General features: G+C 39.6%; 1 protein-coding gene across 6 annotated transcripts in view; it reads left to right on the top strand.

Annotated features, from left to right (window-relative positions):
• The window catches only part of LOC104587041 (ARM repeat superfamily protein), a 95195-nt gene that overhangs the window by 56625 nt on the left and 13342 nt on the right, over window positions 1–25228 (top strand). For 3 of the 6 annotated variants that reach the window (XR_016076292.1, XM_010244478.3, XM_010244476.3), the window contains exons 17-26: window positions 5606–5742; window positions 7717–7834; window positions 11121–11255; window positions 11358–11563; window positions 11647–11794; window positions 11916–12056; window positions 12151–12234; window positions 12330–12833; window positions 12926–12993; window positions 13113–13164. Coding sequence is in view for 4 of the 6 variants with exons in the window: in XM_010244478.3 (XP_010242780.1) it covers window positions 5606–5742; window positions 7717–7834; window positions 11121–11255; window positions 11358–11563; window positions 11647–11794; window positions 11916–12056; window positions 12151–12234; window positions 12330–12833; window positions 12926–12993; window positions 13113–13164 (1593 nt within the window). In the remaining 2 variants the exon portion in view is untranslated. The remainder of the gene's footprint in view (window positions 1–5605; window positions 5743–7716; window positions 7835–11120; window positions 11256–11357; window positions 11564–11646; window positions 11795–11915; window positions 12057–12150; window positions 12235–12329; window positions 12834–12925; window positions 12994–13112; window positions 13165–25228) is intronic. The other 3 variants (XR_016076293.1, XM_088887864.1, XM_010244480.3) reach the window with 1 other exon arrangement.

Raw genomic sequence — 25228 nt, 5'->3', positions numbered from 1 at the left:
GATGCATTTGGAGGCCTTGGGTTCAAACTTGGAGTGATGGGGACCGAGAAGTGAAGGGATGAAAGATCCATCGTATGGATGCCCAAAGATTGCGGAATAAGGGGGCAAATTTCAAAAATTTTTCTCTCCCTTCAACTGGGAATCACATTCCCTATTTAGAAAATCATATTTTCAAGGATCATTCTTGAACCTTAAACTGAACCAGATCTGAACCAAAAGGAGTAGGAGAGAATTATACCTGATACGGAGAAGTAGTATCTCCCAATGGAGGTGTTCATGCCCAAGGAAGGATCCAAAGACTGCTCCCACTGAAGATGGCGCAGTGCAGGATGGAGCAGAATCAACAGTGTTCTTCTCCAAGAACTCTGTCCTTCGCAAGAATCAGCAGGATGGTACGTGAGCACAGCTTCCTTTCAATCCTTTCTCAAAGAACTGATGTCAAGATCCAATCTTGACTTCTCCCGCAACTGGAGATCGAACTGGCAAACAGGGCGGCAAGAACAGGGAGGCGGCAAGAGAGTATTCGCAGGGTGCAGAATTCTCTCTTCTTGTTTTCAGCACTGAAGGAAATCTGATGTGTGTATCTCTTAGGCTGCTGCCCCCTTCTTTTGTTAACCTAAAAGATCAGCTCCTAATCCAATTAGGAGCAGCTTATCCAAATCATATTTGGATAAGATTTCTCTTTAGGTGATAGGGATAAACCCTTATCTTATCTGCAGATTAAATTAGCTTTCTCCTAATCTCATTAGGAGGTTTCTAGATCTGAATCATATTCAGATCTGGACTCTCTGAGTGGATAGGATTAAGACCCTATCCTATCTGCTAATCCATCTCAGAATTCGCCCCTTTAATTAACTAAATGAATAGCCCAGTTTGAAATGGGCTTTAGGCCCATTAAGCTTATGTGCTCACTTAACCTTCCTAACTGCTGCCCAGTTGGGCTTCCTTGTATGGCGTGGGACCCAAACATTGATCTACACATCAGCCACATGGGTTCGGCCCAGCCTTTGTTACAAGGTCTGGCCGAATACACTGTTAAAGACAGTGCACCCCCTGAAACCCATCGAATGGGCTCTATGGGCCCATCACTTACCCTAAGTGGTCCCTGGGCCAAGCCACCTTGTAACACCCAGGGACTGTGGGCAGATGCAAGATTAGCCCATCAGGTATTATCCTCAATGGTCTTACACTTAACCTCTCAGCTCATAATGATCATACACTGCCCGACAAGAGAGGACCTCTCCCTCGGCTGCAAGGAACAATGTTGCACTCTTTACTTGTATGGATCCCGGGAATTAAAACCTTTTTGCAAACATTTTAGAAACCATAGTATATACTTTTATATCTCATATAAAATATACTTTGCAAAAATAAATCTCAATGGTTGAAATCGGCTGCCGGCAGTCTTGGTTTCCATCAGTGAGAGTGCATCCCCGATCATTACCTTTGTCCGACAAAGGGGCTGATCCTGTCACTATGATCACCCACTCAGATGAATTCTCGGACTGTCCCAACATACCCAGGTTTTGACCCCCGCTAAGGATCTCACTGATTGGTACATCAAAGACAACCCGATCCGACACCTAGTGCAGTATCATAATCGAGTCTAGGGGTCGGGTGTAACTTTCCAGTTTTGCCCATCAATCTCCAAGGTCCAGGGCAATACTGGAAATCTGGTCCAGTTCATAGATTCAATTAATCCTACACTGTATGTGCCTAGGGTCTCACCCTGGCAGCTGAGACAGGCCACCCCAACCGACTTGGTGGCACCACAATGTCAGCCTTGTCAGGATAGGTCTCTCCAGACCAACCCACTGGCTGTGAACATTCTAAACTAACACGAGTCTCATTGAGTGTCCAGTTTAAGGGTATTACACAGAAACATACCAAGGGAACATGAATCAAATATGCACTTTTATTCATTTACAATAAACTCATAAAGTACATCATTCTGATTGAAGCTAAGGGCATACAAAACTGTCTAACAAGAGGCTGAACAAAACAGGTACAACCAAATGTTTTGAGGGGAATAGTGAACAACTCCTCATTGGGGTATAGAAGGGAAAAAGGAGGTTTCATATCAAGAACCCGGGAAGGAATCCGATTAATAAGATATATCGCCGTAAGGATAGCATCACCCCAGAAGCGAATAGGGACATTGGAGGTAAACATAATACTTCTAGCCACCTCCAAGATGTGCCTATTCTTCCTTTCTGCAACCCCATTCTGCTGAGGTGTATGAGGGCAAGTGCTATGGTGGATAACCCCATGATTAAGGAGGTACAATGCCAATGGCTTAGCAAAGTATTCCTTTGCATTATCAGATCTAAGCACTTTGATCCTGGCATCAAACTGGGTTAGGATCATTTGGTGGAAGTTTTGGGTCAGGCAGGCACCTCATCTCGTGAACGCATAAGATAAATCCAAGAAAACCGGGTGTGGTCATCAACAAATAACAAAAAATATCTATACCCACCCATAGAAGGAATGTGATATGGCCCCCAAACATCAGTATGCACAATATCAAAAGAACTATTATTCCTTTTATTACTCAATGAATAAGAGTTTCTACAATGTTTAGCAAACTCACAACTTTCACACTTCAACTGAGATGACTCAACAGAGTCAAACAAAGTAGGAAACAAACTCTTCAAGGACCGAAAAGATAAATGACCCAATCGGTTATGCCAAAGCATAACCGGACTCACAACCTGAGAAACAAGTAACTTCTTATCCACTGACTCTTCCCGACGAGAACTCTCCCCGAGCAGATAGATCCCATTCGTCTCACGGCCAGTCCCAATCACCTTCTTCGTCTCCAGGTCCTGAAAAACACATCGGTCAGGAAAGAAAGTTACTGAGCAGTTCAAATGTTTGGTAATACTACTAACGGAAAGGAGGTTAGTATCCAGTTTAGGAACATGCAAGACAGAGGACAAGGATATAGTATCCGACAGTTTGATGTCACTCTTGCCAGAAATAGGGACAAGAGAGCCATCAACTATAGATACTTTATCCCTACCAGAAGATAAGTAATAAGTAGTAAACAAAGAGGGCAAGCTAGTCATATGGTCGGATGCACCTGAATCTATTACCCAACAAGGTTCAGTAGTACCTGGAGCGGAGGCATGGTAGGCTGAGGCTTGAGTACCTGAGTGTGCAAAGGCTGATGTGATCGGGGCTGACGATGACTGCGATAACTGAGCTGAACTGCCAACTTCCTTCTCCAATTGTATTAGAGCAGCCCGAACTGCAGCTAAGGTCTCTAATGGTGTGCCTCTTGTGCCAGATGAGGATGTTGAATCAGTAGTCATAGCCACATGAGCATTACCCTTTTTATTTCTCAACTTTGTCAGGACCAAATGTGAATGCAGCTTCCAACATGTTTCTTTTGTGTGTTTAGGTTTCTTGCAATGCTCACACACCACGTCCCTTTTATCTTTCTTCTTTCTGTCCCTCTCCGAATCACCCCCTGTTTTGGGTTTGACAGCTACCAAGGCAGGTGTAAGCGGCTGAGGTTGCATCATGACTTTCCTCTTGGTCTCTTCACTGTGCACTAAGGAGTATGCCTGAGAGAGGGTCACACTATCTTTGGTCAAAATCTGCTGCCTCACAATATCATATTCTGAATTCAGTCCTACCAGGAACTCAAACACTTTGTTTGTCTCGATGTGCTTTCTATGTATCTGAGCATCTTTGGGACTCTCCCACTCAAGAGTCTCTAAGTGATCAATCTCATGCCACAGGGACTTCAAGGTAGAGATGTAGACCGACACCGGTTTCTCTCCTTGTTTAAGGGAATTCACCTCACATTTCAATTCATATGCTCTGGCAACATTAAGGGGTTGGGAGTAAGTCTCTTTCATCACATCCCATATCTCCTTGGCTGTCTTTGCCCATAAGTAATTTCGGCTGATATGGGGCTGCATAGAATTACAGAGCCATGTCATAACCAAGTAGTTTTCTTGGACCCACTTGGTATACATAGGGTCTCCCTTGGAAGGTTCTGCCACATCTCCCAAGAGATACCCTACTTTGCCCCTTCCCCCAATAGCCATCATGGTTGATTGGGCCCATTCCAAATAGTTTGATCCATCAAACTTTACGGTTGTAATCTGAAAACCTGTCTCAGAACCACCACCATAACTACTGTTCCCAAAACTGCCTTCTGCCTGATTCTTAAACTCCATTTCGGTCAAGAACCAGAAGTCTCAAAATTAGGTTTACTACAGTCAAAACCAGCACTAGGACTACCAACCACAATCACAAAATCAGTATAGAACCAATCTGTACTCACGGTAGATGTGCATGAAACATGTATAAAACTGATCTGAAATCAATAACCACACACAACAGCAACAGTCCGAACTGTTTTCACCCCTTTAGAAGTGTTCGAAACCCCAAAAGAAAACTGAAAAACAGTTTGAAGAACAATCTGATATGCGCTGAAGCCAATTTGAGGTTTTAATCAGTCCTAGAAGCCGTACACTCTAGACAGTACCATACGGATAAGGTTTGTATTAGGGTTAATATGAAACCCTAAAACTAATCAATGTTGAGGAGAACTATTAGGGTTTGCTGCAGGGATAAGATCACAAGGTTCAGTCCAATACTAGGGTTTGCCGCAGGGATAAGACAAAACCCTAGAGAATAGAGAGATAAAACCCTAGAGTGGTTCGGCCACCCTTGCTGGATAGGTCCAACCTATCTTCTCTGATATTACTTCTCTCATAAAATAAAAGACTTACAATAGGATGCAGTTCGCTGCCTACCAAGGTTACCCGAACCCTAACCTTCTCTGATTCTTCCTGATCACCAACTCGCTGCAACTGTGGCACTTCTTCAAACAGCTGCTAATCCTCTGGAGATCTCCAAGAACCAGTCAACGAACTCTGCTTTCTCAGCTTCCAGCCTTAGATGGTTCTCATGTGGCGGCTGCACTAGACTCACATGAGAAACCCTAGCTCTGATACCAAGTAGAAGTTCAGGACTGTTATCAGTCTTGAACCCTAATGGATTTCATGATCGAAAATAAGAAGAAAGGTAAGAGGAAGGAAGAGGAAGAGGGAGGAGAAGCAGTAGAACACAAGAGTTGAAAGGAGGAGCAGAAGCTTAATGTGCTGCCGCCACTTTAATTAATATTTATAGGTTATGCTCATTACATGGTTCAAGTCCCGGCGACCCTCTGAACATTGTCTGACCCGATACAACCCCTGTAGGGGTGTATCGGGAAGCCATCGGCACGATAAGTATCGGCAGATACGGGCCGATATGTGTCGATACTTTGAACCCTGCTCATATCATGCGCTTTCATCTTGTTTTTGAAGCTAAATGTCATTTATCAAGACTTGTGTATTTCCTAATTTAATTAAAATAAGTTGAGCAGATTTTTTATAGCATAATTTGTTACATACCATTTTACATATTTTAAAAGTATTATTGCTATAGAGTACATTTAAAAGTATCATGCAGTATTATAGTCTCCAACACCTGTATGCTAAGCAATTATGTGTATCTGGGTATCATGGACTATTTATAATTATACTTTGGCTTTGAAGTGATACTTTATTTTGTTCCTTCTGGTTTAATGGTATGCACTTTACAGATTTGTGGACTGAAAGCACTTGTGAAAAGTTTTTTGCCACATCAAGGAGCTCATGTCAAATATGAAGTTAGGGAACTGCTGAATATTTTATTGAAGATGCTACCTGAAGGTGATATTTCGGGTGATATCATCTTAAGGTGTGATATCTAATCAATATGCAAAGTTGGATTCTTTAACTTTTTAAGTTAGCAGCTCACTGTCATAACAATTTATTGTTGTTATTCTTCATTGTCAATTGTAAAGCTTCATATTTATTGAAAAATAACCCAAAATTTACAGCCAATCTCAGCCCTTGTACAACAAAAGAAAAAGGTTTAGCACTAGAGGAGTTGCCATTTCCAGTTGTGCCTGTACCAATCGCTAGCACCTCTAAAAGTTCCTTTAATACCTTGGGTGGTAAACTTCTGAAAGAATGCATTCAATCTTCTTGCTCATATATAATTTTAATCAACATTTGCATATATAGTGCACCCCTTTTAGTGTGCACTTGCACATTAGTCCAAAGTTTTTTGTGTCATTATGCTAGGCCTGATTGTCTAGCCTTGTTGGGCCTGGCCTGCAAATTTCCGGGCTTGGGCCTTGCCGCCTTGGTTTTGTGTAAAACCTGCTCCAGCCCAGAAATTTGCAGGCCAGCCCAGGGCCTAATACTTCGGGCCTAGCCTGGCCAACCAGGCTTGGAATCTATCTATCTAATATATATATATACTAAAACAAGGAAGTTAATCTTTTTTTTCCTTTTCTTGAATTTTTTATTTTATATTATTCCATGTCATTTTTTGCAGACAACCAATAGATATAAAGAAAGATAGAGTAGATTTTCTTATGTCTAGCCATGTGACACCACCATCCCCTTTACTAGAGTCTCACTCCAATTCCCTTCTATTCTCTCCACTTTCCCAACAAACCCATTATTCTCTCCTAAATTATCTCTAATTCCTATTTATCCTCTCCCCCACTTTCTCATCTATATTTATCTAAAGAAAGTTTGAATTAAAGAATTATTTAAATATTATAACGAAATTATGTAATAACTTTAAAATATTTATGAAAAACACAAAATAATTATAATAGATTTAATAATATTTGTATTATTAATAATTTTATATTTTTACGAAATTCATAAAGAAATTATGTAATAACAACATAAATTCTAATTTTACAAATTATTCAATTTAATTACTGAATAATATTTTAAAAAATTATTTAAAATGTATTTAAATAATAAAAATTAAAATGTAAAAAAATGTTATTGAAATATTTAAACAACTAAATATATTAAATAAAAGAAATACTAAAAATGGCTAAATAATTATATCACAAAATATTTAATATTATGTAATGACTCTAAAATAAGTAAAGCTTAAATAACGAAAATTTTAAATATTTAAATAACTAAATATTTTAAATAAAGAAATATTTAACATAACTAAATTGTAAATATTTAAAATAACGAAATTAAGTAATAAATTTAAAAAAATTTCTTAAAAGTAGAAAAATTATTATAATAGTTTTCATAATATTTGTGTTAATAATATATATATATATATATGTATACATGTAGGGGTGTCAATTGAACTGGATTTGGTCTAATCCAATCCAGTCCAATGTGAGTCCATTACAAATGGACCAGGTCCACTCCAATCCAATGAATATTTTGGACCGGTCCAATTCAATGTCTGGACCATTCAATCTGTTCAAATTTGTTTTAATTTAGACTGGTTCCAACCCAAATCTGGTCTATTGACACCTATATTCTTATCTTCTATCAATGGACCAGATATTGGCTCAATCCAACCCGATCCAATATAAATTCATTACGGATGGGCCAGGTCCAATCCAATCCAATAAATACTTTGGACCATTAAGTCTGGACTGGTTCAATTCAATATGTTTGGTTGGTCCATTCAGTCCGTCCAAATTGATTTTTGTTTGGACAGGGTCCAACTCAAAACCGGTCCATTGACACCCTACATACATGCATGCATACAAATTATGCACTCACTGATTAATATTTCCACAATTTGGTTATGTCTAATCTGCAACCGTTTGATCAGATTGTAGAGGCAGGTTGTTCGTATGGTTAATTTCTTTGTGGATATTATGCAATGCAGTGAAAATGACAAGGCTCATATCAGACTAGCTGCTGCAATGTCAGTTCTCCGGCTTGCTAGAAGATGGGATTTTCATATACCACCTCAGATTTTTCACATAACTGTTCTGAAAGCTATGGTATGCATATCACTGTACTGTTGTTCATACAAACAAATAACATGATGTGTCTAGTAATCAGAATAGTAAACTAAAATATGAAAGGTTTATTGGTTGCTGTTCACAAGTCATTTGAAATAGATGGGTACTCTACATGTTGTTTGGGACCTGCCTGCAAAATGTATATTGAAAGCTCCAGACTTTTTTGGTCTTTCTATTTTTCTACTTTTTGGCAGCTGCCAAATTGTTCAAAACAATAGAAAATTGTGTTTGTGTCATATGTGCTTCTTTAGTCCTATAAAGGCCAGATGCTTGTAAGATTTGTTTGGTACTTGGTCTGTAAGGGGCTATTTATATCTGTGGCCATCAGAATCCCGAATTTTAATTGACTCTTGGGTCTAGGTGACTTTGGTCTTATGGATCTCTTGAAGCATAAGACTTTCAACCATAAATATATGTAAATATTTAAAAATCCATGACAATAGGTAGTTAAACTGGTTCCTTTCTGAAACATAATGTAAACAAGTAGAATTCTATCTTCAAGATTGCTTATCATCTTGGAGAAGGTTTCGGGAATTGTAGTTTCTTATATTTTGCTATTAATGCACCTTAAATCAAGATGATATGGTAAAGCCCTTTAAATCTTCCATTTTCAACTGGAATTGTTGGCTGGTGCATTTTATAAAACAAGAAGCTGGTACCTGGTAGTACAATGGACAATTTCTACAATGGATTGTCTATGTTGATAGTAAAATGGTCAGTCCTTCTAAACCCCTCCTTTTCATGCATTGTAAAGCAATGGAATTGTCCTATATTCCTGTTATCTTTTATAACTCATGTTTTATAATTGGTCAAATTGAATAGGAAACTCTAGAATCGTTAAAGCTGTTTATCTTCTTACTGTGTTAGAGGTAGAGGAATTGATTGATCCTTTGAAGCATGGACTACTATCAAAGGCTATTTCTTGATGATATTATATCTATATTAATTTGCATTGGATGTTGAACAATGAAGTAATAATTGGTTCTTAGAAATTTTTGATGCCTTTTTGTTATAGTACCTATGGAGATTTTTTCAAAGTGTAGATATGTTGATATGACAAAGGCATGCTGTAGAACAAGAATTTGTATGAAAACTAAGTACCATCGTGTGGGATACAGAACCTGCCAAAAAGTAACATTGCAAGAAGGTTAATGTAGAACAAACCTAGGGATGGCCAAATCTCTCGAATGATGTGAAATGGTTAAAAAATGAAAAATAATGATCAAAAGAGGAGTGCTACATAGGAAATTTGTGAGAGGAGTTCCTTATCCCTAGTCAAGTATGGGGTCATAGGCCTTCAATGGTGTTACACCAAAGAAAAAATGTTTCAGAATTTCACCCTTGTAAAGATTCCAACGAAAAAAACAAAGTTATTCTTGATTTTGTCAATCTCTTTTATGACGATCTGAACCTTATATAGACTTTGCTAACCTAGAGGTCCTGGACTCTTAAACACTCTGAACTCTCATACTTATGGATGAAACATTTTTATTGGTAACTTTAAAGATTTATTAAATATGACCAAAAGAATATTTTATAATCATAGAAGTGCCTAGAGCCCAGATTTTAGGTCAGCATTTGCCACCTAACCCTTCTTTTACATATTACATACAATCAGTAGGAGGTAACTCCCCAAAATAGCTGATTGCTGGCCATTACTTGTTTTGCTAGTGCATCATCCCACCCATTGGAAGACATGCGTAGTCCACATTAAAACTGCCCCATTTCCCTTGACAGCTCTCTTATCTTCCTTGAAGCATGTTGGTTCTGCCATGAACCATGGTTATTACCCTTAAACAAGCTCATAACCACCCTAGAGTCACATTCCACCACCATATTGCTCAAGTAATACTAGTATATCGACATTGCTGCCAAGGTTTAAAATGTTGGTTTCGGTGGAAATATTGGTTGTCCAAATATAGGAAACATGTTGGAAATATTGTAAAAATTATAAACATGGTGGAAACATTGTAAAATATGTGAAGAATGTAGAATGATATTTTATGAAATGATAAAAGAAGCATAGGCACACCTTTTTAAATTATTATCTTATTCCAAATCATTAAACAAAGCTAAGAAACTAAGGTTATAGACAAAGAATATGTTTTGAAGTTGTCTTGTAAACCTTAAGGTTCAAAATTACGTGATAGAATGAGATAAAGCAAATTTTTAACTCATAAAAAGTGCAAATGGCTCTAATAGGTCAACCAAATAATCTATCACACAAACAAAAATTAATCTTTAATTTCATGTTTGTAATGGATATCAAGCTGGCTCAAGTGGTGATCATGTAAGTTTGGCAAGTAATAACATTGATACTCCACATATTTAAAATATCGTCACCAACTTATAATACTATCTCTTGTATTTCTCATAGTGCTGGTAGTGTTTATTGGGGAACATGTTGATTCCAGTAAATCTCTTGTACTTCACATATTGTTGGTAGTATTCACTGGGGAATATGTCATTCCAATAAAATTTCGTTTCGCTACCCATGGAAATGGGAATATGTTGTGGAAATATTAGGAAATTTAGGACTATTTTAAACCTTGATTATTGTTTCTGAACACCCTAGCTATACTGGAGTTTCCAAGATTGCCCATACTATATCCCTTAAAATTTAACTATATGACATAAGATTGGGCTCTGTTCATTCCACAGCCATGGGTGCTCTGCTAGCCAATGAATGTTTTACAATGTGCCACTGTCTGGTGCATAGTTTTGAAGGCTCCAAGGCGAGGCTAGGTGACAGGGGGGTGCCTTGTCACTTTGGCACCTGCCTAGGTGATGGACTTTTTTAAGTTAAAAACATCTATCCTAGGGTAGCTACTTAGCTTTCTGTAGAGGTTTTCCTTCAATTTCCCTCTAATGAAACTCTGGAGTAATTTTGCCTATTAGCTTTATGGAGAGAGTAAATTTTCCCATTCCATGAGTATGCTAATATTTGCCATCATTTTTAGTCATGTGTCTTTCTAAATATATACACATATTGCCAATCTATTAATTATCTGATTATTTTTCTCATGTAATTTGCATTAAAGGTATGCAATAATTATTGTTTTCAATATTCATTATCATTGAAAACCATGATTTTTGCGTTTCTCTGCTTGGTTGTTGTTTGTTTCCTAATTCAGTTTGAAGTTCAAATCATTCTGCCTTACCTAGCTACACTTTGTACTTTTACCAAAAACGAAAGTTACACTTCTTTATATGATACTTTTAACTTGCTTACTTTTGTAACCTGTTATCTTCTGTGATATTTCAGGATCCCTCATCTCTTGTACGAAGATCATTTCTAGATAAAATACATAAGCTTTTGAAGGAACATGCTATTCCTACCAGATATGCATGTGCTTTAGCATTAGGTGCTTCAGATTGTCTTGAAGATATCCGAGCTGATGTATGTTTGTCTTTTAGATGTATATTTACTCTTTTGTCAATTCTGCTTTTCTTCATAGTTACCACTGTTTTCTGAAATTGATATGCTTTTTGCCTGTCCTAGTCTTTGAAGTATCTAGCCGAATTTATCGAGGATTACAGTAAAGAGGCGAGGATCTGCCAAACTTCTACAGTTCAGGATTTAAAAGGAAGAACAATGACAGTTTATCCTGAATACGTGGTGGTCTTCCTTATCCATGTTCTTGCTCATGATGATGGTTTCCCTTCTGATAACAATCAAAGTGAAGAAAATTTTGCTCAGTTTTGCAGGTAGTAAATGCATTTGTCTGGTTACAGCACATAAATTCAGGAATATTAAACCATAATAATGTTTTTTTCTATTTTTTGGGCAGCCCCTTATTTGTCTTCTTGCAAGCATTAATCAATGCTAGCTCCATTGATAGCAGTAAGAATGTTGTTAGCGATACCGTCTCATATCTACTAAGTATTCTTCATGCTGTTAAGAAGGCAGAAGATGCTGTCGATATTCATAAGACTCCTGTACGTGTTTTAGATCCATGTTTTGAAAAGAAAGATATGTTTTGTAGATCTTCTATAGGAAAACTTTTGTTTCATGAGCTTTGCTTCCTATTTACTAATAATTGCATTCTTTGTATTACAGAAGCTGCATATCCTGGCAGACATAGGTCTTTTCATTATAAAATCATTGAGTCATAATTGCATGTTCTCATCTCAAACTTCAGCAGTGGTCTTGTTGCCATCATCTTTCTACAAAGTTGGCATCGATGTTAAATGTGGGAAAGTAAGTTATTTAGCAGATTAAATTTGATTTCTATGAAAAAAAGAAAAAAGTCATCTGTCTTTGTCCAAGGCTTAGTATTATTTGTCATCTGCAGGCTAATTCAAGTTGCCTTGGTGAATGCTCTTTTGGTAAAAATTTCATTGACAGGCTCCTTCATATGTTTGAACCTCATACTCGGGTAGCTTGTTAGTGGCCTTTTTGACTTGCAAATGGCTTAGACAAATACCTCACAGGTTTGATGTTCTAATAGAATGTTTCTTTTTTATGTTTCAGCCTGCTAGCCCTGTTGCTAAACGTGGTAGGAAATTTAAAGACGACAGCATGCAGGCGGATGTGATAAAGTGCAATATGATGAATTTTCCATCATACAAACAACCTAATTCTTTGGCAAGGAACAAAGAAATAACAGAGAAATCTCAGGTGCAAGGAGGAGAACACCATAAAACCGTCAGGCAGGAAAGTACTAGAACAAAGATAAAACAGGCACATTCTCCAAATAAATCAAAATCAATGGGAATGACTAGTGAGAGTTCTATTAGTGAGAATAAGAAGGGATGGTCTGAAATCACTGAAGAAAAATTGGGGAAGAAACATCAAGTTTCATCTTTTTCTTGCTCATTAGCTACAGAGCATTCATTATCAGAGTCACAGGCCTCTGCCCACAAAGGTTTAAGAAACTGCCACTCTTTGGAAGAAGCTGAGATGGAAAATAGTGGTGTTCTTTCTGATCATTCTAAAATTTCAAAAATCAATAGTCAGGAGTATTTGTCATCAAAGGTAAACAAATCCCATGCCCTTAGTATCATTGTAAATGTTCCCTTGGTGCATAATTTAATCTCTGAATGGACAATAATTTATGTAATAAGTAGGGAATTAGAGGTAAAGGTGAGATGCTAATTGGACAGCGAGTCAAAATATGGTCTCCAGTTGATAAATGGTGAGGATCAGTAACTGAAGGGGCCAACTCTGTTTTAATGTTAACTAGTCTACTCTATTTGTTGTATTGGAATTATTCTAGTTTCTATACTCATAATTATTGTGTTGGATTTCTTCTAGTTTCTATTTAGGCACTGTCAATGGGTTCAATTGTCAAAACAGTACTCACAAGGTAACTCACTGCAATAATGAGTAATATTTTTATTTGTTCTTTAATGCTTTGGATTCTTGTTACCATTCACAACATTGGAAACATCTCAATTGCTATGTTGACAATACATTTGGTCACTATAGAAAACTAATCTGTTTACTTTAGTGAGTTTCTTTTTCTTGATTCATGACCAATGCTTTACTGCCAACATAAAATTTTTAACCCTTTTGTTCAATTCTCTGTTCTCCGGTGCTTTTTATCTGAATAAAGTTAATAGATTAAAACCATTTCTTGAGTTGTTTTGCCCTCTTTTTTGTCATGACTTGCTAGCTTTACATCCCTGTGACTTTGTAAGGTATCTAGCAACTACAGAACCCTTAATGCAGTACACACTAGATAAATCCTGTATTTTACCTTCTCTATGTTCTATTTAAATCCTGACAGATAAAACTATCAGATAAAATCCTAACACCAGGACAGGGTGTGGGACTCTCCAGAATTTGGTGGATAGAGACGTCAATGATTGGAAAGAGTCAGGGTTTGTTTTTCTTGGGTGGTGAGGAGTTTGCTAGAAGGGCCTTTGAGGAGGTTGAAAGAAGGAAAAGGGAAGAGAAGGTGAACAAAAAAGTTCATCGGGAAGGTGACAAGTGTTGAGACGAAGATGTTTCAAGCCGAGAGGCAAGGTTCTAAATATCAATACGCCCGATACGCCGGTAGGGGCGTACCGGTACTGCTTTTTTATTTTTTAACTTTTTTTTTCAAATCCGGTTCAGGGGGGCCGGTTTAAGGTTCCTCCACCCCCTGAACCTGTCAAAACCCTGATACACCCTCTGTAGGGGCGTATCGGGGTGCTCCCGATACAATACGTATTGGCTGATACGTTTCGATTTTTTGAACCTTGCTGGGAGGATGAGTTTATGGAGGAAGATTGAGGTTTTGGTCGTGGAGCAAGGAGGGATTAAGTTTCTGTTCAGGGGTGGGGTTGGATGTATTCACTTCCATGGGGATTTTTTTTGGGTCGTTTCCTTGGCCTTTGCTTGAGATTGGTGTTTTGGGTTTTAGTATGGGAGTCTTGAGATCTTTGTTGGGTTCCTTGGGTTTGCTTCCTCTTCGGGTGATGTCTTATTACCTTTCTATTGTATTCTATTTTCCTTGTTCTAATGAATTTTTATTTTTATTCTTCAAAAAAAATGTCTTCTTAAATCTCATTTTCTACATGAAATTTTGCAGAAAGAAAAAGGAAAAATTTTTGTATTGATGGCTTGTTTGGGACTTCTTGTTATCAAGATCAGAATCAATAATCCTGATAAAGAGGTCTTGACAAAGAGGGGAGAGATTGATAGTGAGATATGATGGAACTTTGGACAAGGAGAAGGGGCAGGAGTTGGATTGGCAAGCACTGCCTTGACTGGAACCTTTTGAGTCACCTTCCTTTAATTGACCGGGACGATCTTCTCATAATTAGTTGTCATCATTGATATCACATCCTTTAGATTGTTGAGGACCTTATGCATCTCGATTTCAACTTGTCCATAAGACCCTTGAATCTGGACATAAGTCAAGCTATGGGCCTCTATTCTATCAAATAGTCCCTCCTTGACTCGACTATGACCTTGCCCTCAAAGTTGGTAGTTGGTTACTACCAAACAAAGGCCATATAATCCTCCCAAGTAGCGTCCTCCTTAGGAAAATGCTTCCAAGCCACCAAGACTTTAGTGAACCTTCTCCCTCAATAGATCCAATGGTAATGCAATATCTCTAGTTGTTGAGGTTGTAGATCCCCATTTGCATTGAAATTGGAGAGAGTAATCAAGATGGGAGTATTGTTTCCCACATTATGCTTCAGTAAAGATACATGGAAGACCTGGTGTAGTTGAAAAGTAGGAGGTAGAGCCAAATGGTAAGTTACTGGACCAATGCACTTTATAATACGAAATGGGCTGAAAAAGCAAAGAGCCAATTTGGGCCTGTTGCACCTTGCTACCAAGACTTGACAATAAAGTTGTAATTTGAGTTAAAACCATGTCCCCATCTGGTAAGGACTACCTGTGTTTCTGGTCATATTGCACCTTCATCTGCCCACTTCAAATGATCCTTTAAGGACTTTAGCATTTCATCTCTCTAAAGAAGCTACTCTTCCACCTAAGCAATAATTGCTGACCTGTTTTCATAAGGGAATATGGATGGTGGGTCTCATCCATATAAAGCCTTGAATTGGCTCATTATGTTGTACCATAGCTTGGCCCATGACAACTAATCTACCCACCACTTGGGTCTTTCTCCTGTGAAGCTTCACAAATAAGTTTCCAAGCATCTATTCACAACCTTAGATTGCCCATCAGTTTGGGGATGATAGCTTACAGTGGCCCATCTTGGTACCTTGAACCTTGAATTACTCAATCCAAAAATGGCTCATAAAGGTCGAATCTCTATCTGTGATAATAGAAGGTGGTGTGCCTTACTGTACGGTAATCTCTTGCACAAAAACTCTTGCTACTTGAGCTGTGGAGTAAAGATGAGAGAGAATAGCAAAATGACCATACTTGGTTGGTCTATTGACCACCACCGTGATAATGGACTTTACTGCTATAATCGGCAGGCCTATTGTAATATCCATAGTTATTTCATCCCACACCTGTTCAAGGATGGGGAGGGGCTGAAGGAGACTTGCAGTTGCCTAAGTGTCGGCCTTATTTCTTTGGAAAATAGAACATTGTGTTACATAATGCATTTGTAGGTTTGCAGAACCCCTAAATGTCTACTAAGTGATGATTCATGAAAATAGGTGCAACACTTCCTTGAGAAGAGATCCAGCCACCAACACCAAGCAACACTTGTGGAACAGATTTGAGCTCTTTAGAGTGTACCTTGGAGCAATGGTGGGTCAGCTTGCAACTCCAATCTAATGTGGGCCAAGGAACTATGGTTCCGGGTTTCCTCTTTGAGCTTCTTAGCAAGTGAAAAAATGAGCCTAGATTTGAGCAACAAAGACAATTCATGGGCCTTGGAGAGGGCATTAGCCACTCGTTTGTTGGGCATGGTTTATGCTCCACCTTATAGTCGAAATCCAGCAACTTATATAGCCAACATTGTTGGTCTAGACTATGAGCCTGCTGTTCCAGAAGATATTTCAAACTTTGGTGGATGGTGCAGATGACAAAAAGATGGCCCAACAAGTAAGATCACCATTTATGATAGATAGAGCAATGACCATAAGTTCCCTGTCATAAATAGACTTTATCTAGGTTTGAGGAGCCAAGGCCTTGCTGAAATAGGTGATGGGCCTTCCCTATTGCATAAGAACAATTCTGTTCCCGTTCTTCAATGCATCACATTATATGATGAACTCTTTAGAGAAGTTGGTAAACTGAGTGTGTGAGGGGAGGAAATGACCTTCTTGAGAGATTCAAAGGCCTTTTGAGCCTACTCCCCCCACAAGGAGTTCTTATTAAGCACTTGGGTTAGGGGGTCCGTAGACGGTCCATAATGGGGAATGAATAGCTTGTTAAGCCCAAGAAGCCCCTAAGGCTTTTGACAGAATTGGGCTTGGGCCATTTAACCATGCTTAATCTTCTCTAGGTTGGCCATCACCTGTCCAGTACACACAATGTGACCCAAGTAGTGTACACAAGTCTTCCTGAAAAGACCCAAGTAGTGTACCTGGTTCTCAACAAACCAGGTGTCACCTTAAGATATTGCAAGTGAGAAGGCCAATTACTACTATGTTCCAATATGTCATCAAAAAGCACCAAGATAAATGGCAAAAAAAAAAGGATGGAACACATCATTCATCAAGGACTAGAAGGTGGAGGGAGCATTGGTCAGACCAAATGGCATGACTAGGAACTCATAGTGCCCCTCATGTGTCCCGAATGCTGTTTTATGGACATCTTCTGGGTGTACCCAGAAATTATGGTTGTTAGCCCGTAAGTCTAGATTAGAAAACATAGTGGCTGCTCTTAGTTCATCTATCACTAGGATTGGAAAACGTTCTTTAATAGTGATTTGATTTAGGGCCCTATAGTCCATACAAAACCTCTAAGTACCATCCTTTTCTCCGGACAAGAACGGGGGCCAAGTATGGGGTAGAACTGGACTGAATCAGGCCCTTCTCAAGCATATCAGTCACCATCCTTTTGATCTTTGCCTTCTAAAGGAGCATATACGGATAAGGTTTAACATTGGCTAGGCTTGAACCTAGCATGATAGATATTCGGTGGTCTTGGGTTTGGGGAGGTGGTAAACCTTCTATCTCTTGGAATACATCTATATACTCCTAGAGAAGTTGTTGTAACACTACTTCCTCAGGTGGGGTGTTAGTGGGAAGTTGCTTAAACGGTAATTCTGGGCTGGAGAGCTTCAGGCCCATGTACAAATATTGGGCAGTCCATGTTTTGGCAAAGTTTAAGTACAGCCTTACAATCTTCTTGTTGGAGTGCTCCCTGTAGGGAACCTTGCAACTAGTAATTGCGGCTGTCTAGTGAAAAGGCCATAGTCAACTTAGCCCAAGTTGCCACAACCATTGTATATCCAAAATCATATCTGCTCTGCTAAATTCAAGGGATGGAGATCCACCATTAGCTTAATTCCTTGGACTTGGAGCTCAACAGCTCTGTACAGCCCTTCACACCAATTTGTGCCCTCTTGTAGCATGGACCAAGAAGGTTTCCAGGGGTTAACTGGTAGACTGAGTTGCTTGCCAAAATATTTGTGATAATGTTTAAAGAACTACAACTGTCTACTAGCATTGAAATGGACCTCCCTTTGATCATCCCATAAATTCCTGTGGTCTGGGGGGGAACTGAACCAGTTAGAGCTTGTAATGAGATTTTTGGTATCTCATTCCCAACACCATCAAGTCCCTCTCCGTCAGCTCTAGGAGATGTATCTTCTTCAACATTTGCCTCATTAGATTGCAACAAATACAATCTTGGGTTTTTGCAGCGATGACCTGGGCCAATCCATTTGGGGGCGGCTAAACCTGGAGTGGTGGTTCAATACCGGCCCAATTGGCCTGTTAAACCACCTCAACCAATTCAACCTCTTCTCATGACAAGTGATACTGGCTGCAGCCATGACTATGGTGACTTCAATTCTAATGTCTTCCCCCAAACCTCCCACAAAACAACCAACAAGAGCCTTCTCAGGCCACCCATACCCCAAGAAGCAAGTCTCTTGAACTTGTTTTGTTAGTCCTTCACATACCCCATCTGTTTATGCTTAGCCAAGGCCTCGTCAAAGTCTTCATAGCTGGATGGCCCAAACCATGAGTATATTAGCTCCGTTGAAATCAGAACAATTGATCTGAGGTGGGGAGTGCCAGTAACATTGGTACCATAGAATGGCCTCCCCTTGAAGGTACACAAAAGCTAGTGGCACTTGTTGGTGGCTGTAATGATTTATGGAGAGTGGGAGAGAGAGAGAGAGAGAATGAGAAGAGAAAGAGAAGAAAAAGAGAGGTACAATTGAGAGAAAATAGATGCTACTGGCTGTCGCCAGTCTTCTATTTATATTAACTTAATAAAGGAACAGAAATTACAAGTATGCCCCTGGTGGCACATCTTAGAACTAAAAATAATAAGAAAAAACAAGTAACTAACTGACAGTATCCTAAGAAGTCAGCCTACTAACAGCAGCTATAAAGTAACAATTAAATAAGCCTTACAACACTCCCCCTCAAGTTGGGCTGAATATGTCTATCATGCCCAGCTTGTCACATAACTCATTGTGCTGCGAGCATGGAAGTCCCTTTGTGAGAACATCAGCAAGTTGTTCCTTGGAGTTGACATAAGGAATGCAAATTTCCCTTTTCTCCAATTTTTCCCTTATGAAGTGTTTGTCCACCTCAATGTGCTTGGTCCTCTCATGTAGGACAGGGTTGCTGGCGATGTTTATTGCAGCCTTGTTGTCACAGTAAAGTGACATAGGACTATGAACAACAACTCCAAGCTCCCCTAGAAGATTCTTTAGCCAAAGGACTTCAGCCACCCCATGTGCCATAGCTCTATATTCAGCTTCCATGCTTGACCTAGCTACCACACTTTGTTTCTTGCTTTTCCAGGTCACCAGATTTCCTCCCACAAATGTGCAATACCCACTAGTGGACTTTCTGTCATCCACAGCTCCTGTCCAATCAGCATCTGTAAAGACTTCCACCTTTAGGTGATTGTGTTTACTGAATAGTAGGCCTGTTTCGGGATATTTCTTCAAGTATTTAAGAACTCTCTCTGTTGCCTCCATGTGTGGTTTCTTAGGAGAGTGCATGAATTGGCTTAGGACCCCAACGGAATAGGCAATGTCTGGACGGGTCATTGACAAATAAATCAGCTTTCCCACTAACCTTTGGAACTATTTCACATCTTTTAGAGGTTCACCAACACAGTCACCTAACTTGTGGTCTGCATCCATAGGAGTATCTGCCGGCCTTGCACCTAATTTGCATGTATCCTGTAATAGATCAAGGGTGTATTTCCTTTCAGAGACAAAGATACCCTTTTCTGAGTGAGCAACTTCAATCCCAAGGAAATACTTCAGGGGGCCTAGATCTTTCACTTCAAATTTAGATGCAAGGAATTGTTTCAAGTTCTGTATCTCTGAGCTCCAACTTCCTATAATGATGATATCATCCACATATACTATCAATACAGCAATTTGTTCCTAACATCTCTTCACAAAGAGTGTATGATCAGACTAACATTGTTTGAAGCCCATCTATTGAACTTCCATGTGAAACTTACTGAACCAGGCTCTGGGAGACTGTTTTAAGCCATAAAGAGACTTTCGCAGCTTGCACACCTTATTTTCACTCCCCTTGGCACAGAATCCAGGGGGTTGAACCATGTATACTTCCTCCTCTAAGTCACCATTCAGAAAAGCATTCTTTATGTCCAGTTGATGCAATTCCCAATCAAGATTAGCAGCTAAGGACAGGAGAACCCTAATTGAATTCATCTTAGCCACTGGGGCAAAAGTCTCATCATAGTCAACCTCGTATACTTGTGTGTACCCTTTGGCTACTAATCTTGCTTTGTACCTTTCAATTGTTCCATCTGCCTTGTGCTTAACCGTGAACACCCATTTACACCCCACAGGGTCTTTCCCCTTTGGAAGATCCACCAATTCCCAAGTTTGATTTTTGTGAAGAGCATTAATCTCCTCATTCATGGCATTTGTCCATTCAGGGCATTTTAAGACTTCTACAACATTTCTGGGAACAGGGATGCAATCATTTGCAGATAGGAAGGCACAGTATGAGGGGGAAATGTGATCATAGGAGACAAAATGGGCAATGGGGTGTTTGGTAGTGCATGACTTGACTCCCTTTCGTTGGGCAATAGGAATGTCAAGGTCATCCACAGTAGGAGCAGGGTTAGGGGGTGGACTTAACTCCTGGGAGTCTAATGGTATCGGTTGTTCAGTGTTTGGTTGCTCCATTATCTCTATCACACTGCTGATCTCTACGACGTGTACGTTGGAAGACACGGAAGGGAGTAAGGTCCGAAATAGAAGGAAGAGATACCTGGACCTGCTTCTCCTCTTCCACACTACTACTCTCTCCCTGAGGAGAAGAAGGGAAGAATGGCTCAGACTCAAAGAATGACACATCCATAAACACAAAAAACTTACGACTAACTGGATCAAAGCACCGATACCCTTTTTGAGAGGAGGGATACCCCAAAAAGACACAAGGAATGGACCGAGGGTCTAACTTACCTCGGGATGGAGACAAGTCATGGACAAAGGCACGACAACCAAAGACTCTCATGGGGATGGAAAATAAAGGAGACTGAAGGTACAATAACTGATGAGGGGCCATGTAGTTCAGCACCTTGGAGGGCATGCGATTGATGACATAAGCAGCTGTAAGTATAGCATCCACCCAAAACTTTTTTGGAACATTCATCTGTAACATCATCCCGCGAGCTACCTCAAGGAGGTGTCTGTTTTTCCTTTCTGCAACACCATTTTGTTGTGGTGTTCTGGCGCATGAGCTCCTATGAATAGATCCGTGGGAGGCAAAGAACTCATTGAGCTCCCCATGGAAGTATTCCTTTGCATTATCAGATTGGAAGATCTGTATTTCAACATGGAACTACGTAAACACCATCCTCTGGAAGTCTTTCACTATCTTTGGAACTTCGTCTCTACTACGCATAGGAATTACCCATGTATAGCGAGAGTAATCATTGATCAATGTGATAAAGTACTTATATCCGCCCTCAGAGATTACATTGGTAGGCCCCCATACATCAGAATACACAACATGAAAAGGAACATTTGATCTTTTCTTACTTGAGTGAAAAGTTGTTCTACACTGTTGGCTCAACTGACACGTTTGACACATGAACTCTGACACTAAACATGACTTAAATAAAACTGGAAACAAAGACTTTATTATTTTGAAAGAAGCATGACCTAAACGACTATGCCACAAAAAAATTTGACTCTTATTTGACTGACTATGTGACTCTGAGGATGACACCGAGAAACTAGCTTTTGAGAATGTAGAGACAATCCAATAGGCTTCCTCTACCAATCGTCCTCCCAGAAGTTAGGTCCTGAAAAACACGAGTCAGCAAAAAAGGTCACGCTACAATTCAAGGAGCTTGTAATGCTACTAATTGAAAGCAAATTTATAGGAAGTTGAGGGACATGCAATACACAATTCAGGTTAAGGCCATTGGGAAGAGATATGGATCCTTGGCCTGCAATGGAGGAAAAAGAACCATCTGCAAGTCTCACTCTATCCCTTCCTGACAAAAGGCTATAAGACTGAAACAAGTTCGGCTTACCGGTCATGTGGTTGGAGGCCCTTGAGTCAATGATCCAAGGGGAATCCGTGGGAGTGACGTGGAATGCAGAAGCCGTATTACTTGAAGTAGATGCAAATGAAGTAGAGGAAGTACCAGTGACTGAACTGTCCATTTGCCGCAAAGCCCTACCATAAGATTCCAGGTGCTCTCTGAAGGAATTCATTATATCTTCCTTGGGGTCAGACTTATTAGGGTGGTCCCGGGTACTACCGGCGACCTGAGTATCTTGGGTTGCCACATGTGTTGTGTTCATTTTCTTCTTACCTTAACCTTTACCCTGTTCTTGATTCTTTGTTGCCCACTTGGGTTTACCGTGGATGTCCCAACAAGTGTCACGTTGACGGGTTGTCGAAGCCCTCAGATTTAATTCTAGTTCCACTCTACGAGTAAAATTGTAGTAATAGTGGTACCAGGTCGAATCCCACAGGGAGCAAGTAATTAATTTCTCAGCCAAGCGCACAATTTAAAGAGTGGGAATTTCAAATAATTAAATTTCTAAACAATTAACACAAAATAGCAAATAACAATTAACAAGGAAAATTTCAGTCTTACCAAACTCTGATCCAAGGGTTCAATTTGAGTCAATTGATCACTGATCCTAGGCTAAAAATAGCGATCTTGCAATTCAAGCATTTAACTTTTAGATTTATTAGGATAGCTATAATAAACCTTATACCTTCCTAGTTTAGTTGACCAAACCTAGCATTCAATCAACACTTATCATTAACCGACTGGGCACGATAGCATTCCATATCAATTAATGATAGCAATACATTTTATGAAAACAGTTAAAACAAAATAAAAATAATTGAGATAGCTGCAATTATTAAATTTTGTTCCGTTGATTCCCTTTAGGTCAAAACATGCCAACACATTGGTCAAAGGCTATCACGAACAATTGACCCACAAAGATATTGACCTAATTGCTACTTGTACCACTATTCGTGACAATTACAGATCACCGAATCATGGATAGCCGTAGGAAGATCAATATTAATTAATTTGTTAGATTAATCATCAACTTCCATAAAAATATGCAGAAGAATAAACAAATACTTGAATTAAAGGCAAGAATTTAAATTAAGCACATAACCTCACGGTGACACAATTGAACCAAAAATTCCCCTTGAATCAGAAAAGAGAAGCTCAGCCACTCATGGTTGTCATCTCCTTGCCGCCGCCTTCCTCTTTTTCTCTTTCTTGCTTTGCTTCCAAGATGGATTGATTGATTGATTGATGCCCAAAGTTAAGCCCCCCCCCCCCCCCCTTTATATAGCTTTAGGAGGAGGGGTTGTTTCCAATTCCTTTTAGGAGTTCATTCTCAAAAATAGAAAGTCCTAATTAGTTTTGATCTAACCCTATCCTATCTCTTATCTAGTAATCTCAATCTTCTTTATCTTTCTAGGATTACATTTGAAATTTAAATCTGATAAGACTCTTTATTCTTGAATTCGAGTTGGGCTTCTTTAATAAATTGGGCTGCTACAAGGCTTTTCTACAAATTGGGCTTCAGCTATGAACTGGGCTTCTCTACGAATTTGCTTCATCTTTGGGCCCGATTTTGACCTCAATGCAGACCGAATCTGTCAAAACCCAGAACATGAAAGTTGTGGAGTTCTCCCTTATCTTTCTGGTGCATCTTGAATCATCCCAATCGGAATCCAGATGTGAGAGTTATGCCCAGATTACTGAACGGTGCCGAAACTGTGCAAAATCATCCGATTAGCCTTGTTTCCCTCATGCTGCCTTCTTGCTTGCCCTGAATCGAAATACAAGAATAGTGAGTCCAATTAGGTACTAATTAAGTATAAAAGATTGAATATTGAGGGATAAAAATATGATAATTTTTATTCTTATCACACGTGTATGTCGTGAATGCCGACAGTGGGTACAGAACAACTTATCTTTATCATTAGTCTTCTTAGTGTCACTTTTCTTTCCCGTGAAGTTATTATTCATTGCAGCCAAAGCAACTTGCTGCTCCCCCTCAGCTGTAACCATTACATTCCGCCTGCTTTCTTCCGATTGAACAAGGGAGTATACCTCGTGAACCGTAGGCAACTCTTTGCTTCCTAGGATCTGTACCCTCAACGGTTCATATGCAGGGTTCAGTCCCAACAAGAAAGCAAACACACGTTGCTGAGAGACCAGCTTCCTGTAGGCCTTAGCATCATCATCATCATGTTTCCACTCTATAGCCTGATAATGATCCAATTCTTTCCATATGGAGATAAGGGCTGAATAATATGAAGACAAACTATAGTTTCCCTGTTTACATGTTGAGGATTCAGCTTGTAACTAGTAAACCTTGGCATAATGCCTTTGCTCAGAATAGGTAGTTCTGGCTTGTTCCCAGATATCACTAGCGGTGTCTGCCCACATAAAGTTCTTCACATCAAGTTCCATGGCTGCGAGGAGCAAAGACATCACCATATTGTTTTCTTGGTCCCACCTATCACGTTCATCCGTCTCACCCTTGGGTTCTTTCACCTTTCCATTAATGTAACCAGCTTTACCCCTTGCTGTTAGATAGAGTTTTACGCTCTTAGCCCACTCCAGGTAGTTCAGACCGTTTAAAGGGGTAATTGGCATGGGAACAACCATGTTTTCACCTCCCATATCCGCTGTGCTGCAGGTTGGTGTATCCCCCGATGAAGCTGATTCATAATTTGCCATCGGATACTACTGAAAAACAATCCAAACACCACCCAACTACACTGCAGCCACAATCAGAATACCAACCCTCAAGGAATTTACTTCTAGGATGTGAGCAAGAGAACAAAAAACACTATTGAAAACAACTCTGAGAAGGTTCAGTCAACACAACCAGTCATTAAACAAGCCCGGTAATCAGTTCAACACCACCAAGACAGACATTACTATCAGTCTGACTGTAGTTCATACAGTCTAACCATCAAACATCCAAACAAATACCTATATAACCAAGGAATGAGCCCTACACACCATCGGCCAAAGAAGACTGAAACAAAAAACACACCTGTTCAGCACTTGTATGAAGGTGCTAACCTGAACTTGACTTCACGGCATCGAACAGAGGAGGAAGGGAGTCTGTACCAGCATCGCCCTTCTCCGACTAGGGTTTTCTTGGTATTACAACCAAGGAAAAAAAAAACCACAGAAACTGCCGCCAGAAAACTGCTAGGGTTTCCACAGAAACTGCCGCCAGAAACTGCTAGGATTTCCACCAGAAATCTACTAGGGTTTCCCTATCTTCCACGTCCAAAACTTTTAAAGAAGGAGACCTTGCTCAA

The sequence above is a fragment of the Nelumbo nucifera genome, chromosome 5 (assembly GCF_055504915.1).
Source record: "Nelumbo nucifera cultivar China Antique chromosome 5, China Antique-T2T, whole genome shotgun sequence".
NCBI lineage: Eukaryota > Viridiplantae > Streptophyta > Magnoliopsida > Proteales > Nelumbonaceae > Nelumbo > Nelumbo nucifera.
The sequence above is the reverse complement of the archived record's forward strand: the minus strand, read 5'-3'. Positions and strand labels throughout refer to the sequence as shown.